This window comes from Oncorhynchus mykiss, chromosome 12 (genome assembly GCF_013265735.2).
Source record: "Oncorhynchus mykiss isolate Arlee chromosome 12, USDA_OmykA_1.1, whole genome shotgun sequence".
NCBI classification, from domain to species: Eukaryota; Metazoa; Chordata; class Actinopteri; order Salmoniformes; family Salmonidae; genus Oncorhynchus; species Oncorhynchus mykiss.
In genome coordinates this window covers 80,726,618-80,736,199 of record NC_048576.1, presented here as the reverse complement: position 1 = coordinate 80,736,199, position 9,582 = coordinate 80,726,618, and the positions used below count along the sequence as shown (strand labels likewise).

Sequence of the window (9,582 nt, the reverse complement as noted above, 5' to 3'; positions counted from 1 at the left end):
TATTTGAAATATGTATTTTGTCATTTGTATTACACTGGGTTGAACTACACTCCAATGTATTTTGTAATAAGATACTTTCGAGAGCTGTAAATTGTATTTTCAAAATACAAAATACCTTTCTATATATTTTTTTTATAGTGGTTTACAATTTTGTTGCCCCCTTTCACCCTGCATTGGTATCGTAAGTCTCATGGCACTATGGTGTGATAAGAGCGTCTGCTAAATGAACTAAATATAAATGTATATGTAAAAATTGACAATTGCAAAGCATGCCAAGTATTATTCCAATGAGCTCCACCCCAAAACAAGGTACCTTATTATTACAAGGTAATAATACTCAGTATGCTTTGCAGTTAATTTTGGTATGTTCATTTTCACATATACATTTTGGTCATTTAGCAGACACTCTTACCCAGAGTGACTTACAGTCATGGCATTCAACTAAGCAAGATAAACAACAACATTTTACAGTTATAGCATGTAAGAAGTGTCTTTAATGTTATTGCTATTCTGGGCCGGCTAATTACAAATATATTTCTGTATTTTAAAATACAAAATACATGTATTTTAATTAAATACATTTCAAAATAGAAGTATTGTGTGGTTTAATTTGATACGATATTTATGGTATTTTGTGTATTATATTTTGTAATTGTATTTTGTACATTTTACCCATCCCTGGTTAAGATTAGGGTTAAGAGTTAGGTTAAAGGGTTAAGGTCAGGGTTAGCGAAAGTGTTTGTTAATAACATGCTACGCAGTTGCCAAGTAGCTCAAAAGAAGAAAGTGGTTGAAAAGTTACAAAATAGCTCAAATGCTTGTCCGTGATGAGATTCAAACATGCAACCTTTGGGTTGATACAGATTTGTGTTATATACCCTCCTTTCGTTTGTGCCTTAAGTAACCTTTTTTCTAATGTTTTATTAACATATTATACTCATTTGAGTGTCCTGGATTTTCGTTTACTATGTTATGTCTAGTCTATGAGACCAGCCTGATAAAGCAACATTTTGCTGCCTTCTACTGACAGATAGCTGAACTGATAATCAGTCTGGTGTGCGTTCAGTGTATTCACATTTCCTCACCTGATCTGATATCACAAGATGCCTCTGTCCTGAAATTGACATTAGCCTTATTTCATAGCAACAATAATGATATTATAGACTGACAGAGGATGCAGGCATTTATTCAAGGCATGGCAGTGCCAGGTTAGATGTGTACATAAAAATGCTTTCAGTTTTGGCACATTCAAAACCACATTTACAAAAACAGTAATTCTAATTATTTTGAATCAATGAACTGCATTTATTTAGTTGAAAGCTGATTTCCTATGTACCCATAATGAAGCATACTGTTTTTGTTGTAATCGTATGTGATTTACAGTACATAATAAAACACTCAAAGGTAGTCTCACTGTAATGATGAATGATATGAATTACTGTCATACAACGACAATGTTGGATCAACTCACGTCTGCAATTTTCATTAAGCTTAAAAAACCTTTGGGTAAAAATAAATTAACCAATTTTCTTCCATACAATTAAGAAAGCATCAGATAACAAAAACACAGGATATACATTAGCTACATACATTATTTACATAAATTGAAAGCACATCTTCTAAAATCTCCTCGTCCTTTCCTGTAGGATGACCAAATATTTCTTATTAAAAAAACTATGCATAATGTCCCTTTCTATGGCCAGTATGGTATTTTTGTGACCTTGTAATTTTTTGCTACAATCGAAATGACACAAATTCTTAATCCAGAGCACAAACACAAAACAATCTGCAAATGTCAAGGTTATGGGTTTAGAGGTGAAAATGCCCAAATCATGACTTCTTGAAACAATTGTTTTGTTCACTTTTTGTAAATATTAGTGTTGAGTGTTTTTCTAACACATGTTTTTTGGTGTTTGAGTTTTAAACTTCAGGATTGTGGAAATGTTTTCTACTTCCCTAGAGTGAGATGAACCTGTGGAAACCATTTTTATGTCTCTACATGCAATTTTAAGGAAGTTGCTAACTAGCGTTAGCTCAATGACTGGGAGTCTATGGTACTTGGCTCGTGAAACTACCTCTAACTTCCTTCCTACTGGATGCAGAGACATAAACATGGTATTCACAAGTTCATCTGACTCTGGGGGGTATACAATAACATTTCACTGTTAGTTACTTCTCAGAATCACACAGTGAAAGTATGATAGCTATCAAATATAGGTTCATCTCGACTTAACAATTCTTTAAGTTAAGAGACAAAATAAGCTTGTGCTCAGAATAGAAATCTAAACATTTCACTTTTGTATCATCTCATTGACTCCAGAGTTAAGAAAGACAGCAACACTGGCTATGTTACAGTCTGGTTTTAGATCTAAGCACACATGACATTCATACTACTTCTGCAAAGGGAATCCTACACAAATAGCATGGTTTTATTTATTTGTATACATTTCATTAAATTCATTCACTGCACACAGATATTTTTTGTTGGTGTAATATATCAGTTAGAGTATCTAAAAGACACATGTAAAAATGTAGTATTTTTTCCCAAAAATCTGTACTACTGTAGTAATTGAGGATAGGATTACAACGTACTAGCTGTGAATACTGGAGAGAGAACACACGATACTGAAGAGCTGAAACCAGGTTTGAGGAAGCAGGAAAGAGGAGGTCCCAGTTAATTCCATGTATTGCCTCCTGTTTCCCCTCTACCCTGAGAACTCCTGTCTGTGATACATGTCTGGATCATAGTATTTGGTTACCACCACTCTGTTGGCAAACTTGCGGCCAGTGAGGGCCTGCATGGCTTTCAGACAGTCTGCAGCAGAAACGTACTCCACAAAGATCTGAAACAAAAATAACCATCAACTTCATCAGGATCCAAATAGCAAATACATACATGTTACTTCAACAACAATTCATACTTCATGTGGTGTATTACAGTTTTGTATTGAAGAGTGAAGAGCAGAGTCTCATTCTGTACTGAATAACCTCAGTTCAACCTTTTACCTTGCCACAGCCAGAGACCTCCACTCCTTCGATAGGCCGGGGAATCTCGATGGAGCGCACGCTGCCGTACTTGCAGCACTCCTCACTGATGTCCTCCAGGATCTCCTCGTAGTCCTCGTCATCCACCAGCTCCTCAGGCATCACCATGTTGAGCAGGCACAGCACCTCCGTGGGCAGCCCAGAGTTCTGAAGTCCCTGCAGCCCAGGCACCTGCAGCGTCACCGGGGTCTCGATGATGGCAGTCTAGGTGGGAGGAAGGAAAACAGCCCAGACAGACGACACATTTAGACTGCTGGTACTCACATTTGTTTCTTGCAATTCAAAATGCACAAGCGAACTGCGCTCACCGGATTGGCGTTTTTGGCTCCCACACTTGCTCTCTGGACGATGAGCTTTTTGTCACCCAGTTGCATGCCATTGAGCCCAGCCACCGCCTGACAAACATACACAGAAACTTTTCAAATATGGAATAGAACCTTAAAAACAAGATTAATTTGACACCAAAAAATGATAAATCATAACCATGAGAAGGCATAGCATTTGCTCATCTGTACCTGATCAGTCGCACTGATGTCAACATATTCACAAAAGGCATAACCTTTGGAAAGTGACGTGGCACTGTCCTTGACAAGGTTGAAAGCTTTGAGTGGTCCGAATGATGTCAAGAGCTCCTTCACCTGCATAAGAGATGAAGACAAGCAGAGGCATAAGCAGGGTAATATGAATCCACCACATTTTCTACTGAATGAATTCTAAGCCTCCATCTAATAGTCATGAGGAGAGAAATCATACCACGGTGAATGGCCTGGAGAAGTGCAATAAATGACATGGTCAAAGAAAACAAAATATTTGTATCTTGTATTAAAAAATAAATAAAAAAATTGTAGAATGTTTATCAGTTTCAGTGTGATGAGATTAAGATTGCTTAAGCAAATCAATTGTTTGTTAATAATTTGTATATGCACACAACGGCTGATGTTTTACAGATGAACTCTATTTAAGTATGACATATACTAAATCCACAATAATCCAGGGAAACTATATATGAGATTTTTGAAAGAGCCCTGAATGACTGATTTTCTGTATGACAAAACATTAACAGGTACAGATAGACAGAACTGGATTAACAAACTTTGTGTAATGTATTTCATTTGATTAATATTTTACCAGAAATTAATTTCCTTAACAATAATAAAAGTTATTAAACAGTAATAACACAAGTTGTGGTGAAAATTGTGCACTGATTATAAAATCCAATAATGATGAACCCATCATCAAAGTAAACTGATTGGCTATCACTTCATCTACAAAATGCACTTGTTTCATGACAGTACATCATGTTAACACAGTCTTAACTTTATTTTTAAGGCTGAGAACCACCCCAAAACCTAACATTAATCGGGTATCTGTTTATTTTATCCCACCCCTAACTAATTTAGTCCTTAACGCGTTTCAAAAGAGTGATGGGAGAGAGAGAAAGAGTAGCCAGGAAGGGAACCTGCTGGCTAGGAGTGTATCCATGGGAGGAACGGAATGTCTTACTTGCCTTGTGTTACATGTTGGCATGGCAGCAGTAGATCAGTACTACTGAACAAATTATGAGCGCAGACTTAACGATCTTACAGGCCCCTAGCTGGGGACAAAGTGGGGGAACAAAAATGAAAGAGCTGTGAGTATCAAAGCAGTAGCAGTGACTGCAAGAGTAAAAAAGAATAAGAAAATGTACAATCAGGGTAAGAAATCAGGAGGAATGGAAAGTTAGAATCCAATTCATTTAGTGCACAACAACATTGCAGAACTATGCCGTTTCCCAATCTCTCTGGAGCTTGGAGTGAAGATGTAGCACAGTCAGGGCGTAATATGTTTGGTGTGAGGAATCATGGAATACGGTTGTTGGCAACCATTTGACTTAACCAGGAATTTTACTCAAGCCTGCATATTGTGATATCTAGGACATGTTACCTCGCTCCATCTTATGAACTGGACTTTGCTTACCTTTGTCAAATAAGCATGGTTAAAATGAGAAATTAGCATACAGCTGAACAGTTACACTTTTCACTCACTGGAGTACTGATAATCAAGCCTATTAACCCACCAATTCATATACTTATAGCTCCTGCTAGCAGATGGTCACGCATTTATCCCATTCAAAAGTATGTTTTCATGGGACCATAAGTGACTATAAACTACTTATCTGATAGAGATACTATTGTTATCTCTTAAATCAAGTGAACGAGATTGAAACTGTGTTGATGATTATGCATAAATAATGTGTGTAAATACTAATTCACAATTTAGTTCAGTCATGAAATCACTAGCTGAGTTTTTATTCAAACACATCAGAGCGATTTATGGAGTGAAAAATAATGTGTTCACATTAACTAATGCTAATGAATAATGCTAATGAAATGTAATCTCATGATTGCTAACAGAAGTGTAAAAACAAACTGCATAAAAGGAGGAGTTACTGGCATATTCACAAATATCAGACATAAATACTACATTCATATTTTGATTTCCATACAACACTGGTCAAATTGTAGACAATGAAAACAGAACCTGAAAAAATATCAATTTTAAGAAAATTGTAATTCAATTGAAGGTCAATTTTTCAATGTTTTTCAAACAGCAACTTCTCCTTTGGGTAGGGTGTACATTGTGCTTAGCACAAAAGCACTCTCACACCTGCAGGGTGTGACTGAAGCAAATGCTGTCAGTGCTGAATGTGTTAGTTCCTATAAGCATCTCTACACTACTAAATGCCTGTCATGGACTTATGGCCAGGGAAAGAGCGTAAGCTACAGTTAAGATCATACTGTCTACTTTAGGCCAAATGTTATTCCCATTGTTACTCCCTAGTATGTTTTATTCACGTGTGCCTATAAGCTTTATTTAGCTCACTGTAGCTCAACCAGTGGAGGCTGCTGAGGGGAGGACGGCTCATAATAATGGCCAGAAAGGAGCAAATGGAATGGCATCAAACACCTGGATACCATTCCACTGATTCCGCTCCAGTCATTACCACAAGCCCATTCTCCCCAATTACGGCGCCACCAACCTCCTGTGGCCTCAACATGGTTGTAAGTGTAAAGGACAAAGGTCACTTCTCCCCCACCCAACCAGAACAGAATACTGTAAGTCTGTCACTTCAGTGACCAGTTCAAGAAAGTAATACAAATGAGGGTAAGGTATGCTTGTGTTGTCAATGTGAAATGACTGTTTGAGTGAAGTACCTGATCATCATTGAGATAGTTGGGTAGGCCTCCAATAAACAGTTTATGTGGGGAGTCTGGTACCACTGTGGACACGACACCTAGAGAGACAAAAACAACAATAAACACGTTCAACTGCAATATACCTGTACTGTAGCTGATATCTACTGGTGCTATGAATGTGAACTACATAACTAAGAAAGCATGTTGCCACTGTACAAACCTGGGACATGAAAAGCAGGTTGCTCTGAAATGCCAGGTAGGGGCCGGTAGTCATGTGGTCGTCTTATCTTCAACGACTGACCTTGGAAAATGATTCCATCGAAAGCCATGGCCTGTGTGGTCTCATCGACAGACCGGAACTGGAGAGGAAGAGGCAAAACAGGGAGTTAGACAGTTTAAGTAAGTTATGCAAGGCAACTAATGTTACACACCAACATATACAGAAGAGAGAGGACACAAGGCAACCTACTTCTAGGAATGCAAAGTTTTTATCCTGATTTATCTGCACAGCAAGCACAGGGATGCTAGGGGCTTGTGATAGGCCTGCAAGCCTCATTTGGGCATTGAAGAATTCTGCCATGGACTCCTAAAAACAGAAATAAATAAAGGAAAAAATAACAGCTGAAACCCATACAGTAACTGCAAAAATACCATGAAATACGATGTTGTCACTTCAATGTGCAAGACAACGTAAGTCCTCTGGGAAGTTTACCTCTGTCACACCAAAGGGAATATTGCCAACATAGAGACGTCGAGCCTGCCTAGTCATCTGACTGCCAACTATGGGCACTTGGGTGGGTGTTACTGCCAACCCACTCATGGCAGATGATGCCAGCAGGGCTATTGTGGGTATCTGCCCAGCCGCTGAAGGGAAAAGTAGAGAGTAAGAGAAACTTCACACAACCTTAGTAACTGGCACTGTACTGGACAATTAATTCTTACATGTATGAACTTAACAGGAAATAAATAAAACAGGGGAACATTACAGTAGGATATTAGCCACAGGCAAAGAGAAGCTGACAGATACCTTGCATAGCTTTGTACTGCAATGGTGTGATGTGTTCAAAGCCAGGGGGAGGCACATCCCAGTATCTGCAGGTCCTTTTCCTCCTTGTTCTTCGTGGAGAATAGCTGAGTAAACGGAATACATGTTGGCTCATTGTTGGCAAAGGTAACACTGAAAAGGCAATACCTTAGTATACCTGACATGCTGCCTTCTGTCAGTGAGTGGCTCCAGGTACTGTACCAGGGGCTAAATATTCACCTGTGCTTCTTGTGTTCCCGCGAGGTGCTCCTCTGCTCCCGGCTCCTCCTGTCTCTACTGCGGCTTCGCTTCTCTCGGCTCCGGTTGCCCCGGTCTTTGCTCCAGCTGCGATGTTTCTCACTGCGGCTCTGAGACCCACTCCCGCTCCTCTTCTTGAGTCTCTCCTTCTCTCTCTCTATGTAGGTGGGAAGAGAAAGGATGGAACATAAGCCAAGCTTTTGGTAGCTATATTCAATCATGTTTCAGCCTCATTAAGCACAATGGGTCACTGTAATACACCTGACATACCAAACATGCAGAGAGGGGTTGTAATAAGCTAGTATGAACTCTTGAATAAACTTAATTTGATCGGGGTAAAATACACAGAAGCTGCTTCCAGCTATGTGAATAGATTTGACAGAAATTAGTTCATAACATTCCAGTGGGATGCTTATTATGGACCAATATATAGCTAACCTACCTGCAAGCTGACCAAGCAAATGAAATTGATCAGTCAGTCTGGGATAGCTAGCTTGCTTATTTTGGTAACTAGCTAGCTAACGCTAGCTGGCTAGTGCAATAGATCAGTGAGTGCATCTAGATATCTGGTGCAGCTATAGTTAGCTAGTTAACTATCAATTTTGCTAGGTAACGTTAGATAAGCTAATTCACTCGAACTATAGCCATGCCATGTTTGCTAATCAATAAATTAAGTGGCTAATGATTAAATTAGCTAGCTAGTCAAATAAGCTACATCTGCATACAGCATGGCTAGCTCTTCTAGCAAAGCTATCTAGCTAACTTGACAACTAGCTACATACCCACAATAATGCATGCTAGTTAGCTAGCTAATGTTAGTTAGCTATCAAAAAGCCAATAGATAGCCAGAACCATTAGAACCATAGCTAGAACCACATCCAAAATTGAAGGCTGAAATAAAATGGGAAATCACCCTGTCGGTTTTCGCTCAGCTGTTTTTCGAATTCCTCAAAATCAGCCATGATTAATGCAATATTTTAAACCGATGATATTCTGTATCTGCCTGACTGCTTTGACGGACCAGACTGTCCAGAGTCCAGCTAGCTGTAATTGCACAGCACTGTAGTAGACGGCTCCATAGATTTTTCCAGTCGTCCAGGCAAACTGCTTGCGCTACCCATTCCACAGAGTGATAGAACATAGCTACCCAGATGCGAGAGTAGCCAAACATTCAAACAGTGTGCAGATCAGGGAATATCATAGAAACGACGCGCAAGGGGAGCGTTCAAGAGCAATCACACTTTGTACGTAGAGCAATCACACTTTGTAGAGTTTTAGTCAATCCTGTAATCGTAATCAATATGAGAAACTGAATGCCACGTGAGGATTAGTATAAAGATGAGAAGATAGCAACATGTTTTCTCTACAACACTTATAATAAAGTTTATTTGATACAGGTTGGAGATGGAGACATTGGGTGAACATTTGGCATGGAATGAGACAGCTCAAAGAAGCTGTGAAGCTGACAAAACAGTGCATGTGTGTGTGTGTGTGTGTGTGCAGGGCTGGACCGCACATCTGGGGCCGATGTGCCATGAGACTTAGAGAAAATCTTGCAGTTTTAAAGCATTTTTTAAAAACTATTCTATATATTTTGCCATGGCTAATTACATGGCAATGATGAAAATAATCATGGCCTCTAAACCTTCAAGCTGCATACTGGACCCTAACTAAACTACTGAAAGAGCTGCTTCCTGTGCTTGGCCCTCCTATGTTGAACATAATAAGCGGCTCTCTATCCACCGGATGTGTACCAAACTCACTAAAAGTGGCAGTAATAAAGCCTCTCTTGAAAAAGCCAAACCTTGACCCAGAAAATATAAAAAACTATCGGCCTATATCGAATCTTCCATTCCTCTCAAAAATGTTAGAAAAGGCTGTTGCACAGCAACTCACTGCCTTCCTGAAGACAAACAATGTATACGAAATGCTTCAGTCTGGTTTTAGACCCCATCATAGCACTGAGACTGCACTTGTGAAGGTGGTAAATTACCTTTTAATGGCATCAGACCGAGGCTCTGCATCTGTCCTCGTGCTCCTAGACCTTAGTGTTGCTTTTGATACCATCGATCACCACAT

The 9,582-nt window shown here is 39.2% G+C and overlaps 1 protein-coding gene across 1 annotated transcript; it reads right to left on the bottom strand.

Annotated features, from left to right (window-relative positions):
• Nucleotides 1–1,175: 1,175 nt before the first annotated feature.
• Nucleotides 1,176–8,700, bottom strand: LOC110538582 (splicing factor U2AF 65 kDa subunit). The gene is made up of 11 exons (XM_021625480.2): nt 8,417–8,700; nt 7,486–7,660; nt 7,249–7,352; nt 6,934–7,085; nt 6,691–6,807; nt 6,442–6,580; nt 6,240–6,319; nt 3,561–3,683; nt 3,354–3,440; nt 3,007–3,249; nt 1,176–2,843 (listed from the first exon to the last, which is right to left on the bottom strand). Exons 1-11 carry the CDS (start codon nt 8,463–8,465, stop codon nt 2,706–2,708), a joined length of 1,407 nt encoding a protein of 468 aa, XP_021481155.2. The 5' UTR covers nt 8,466–8,700; the 3' UTR covers nt 1,176–2,705.
• Nucleotides 8,701–9,582: the final 882 nt, after the last annotated feature.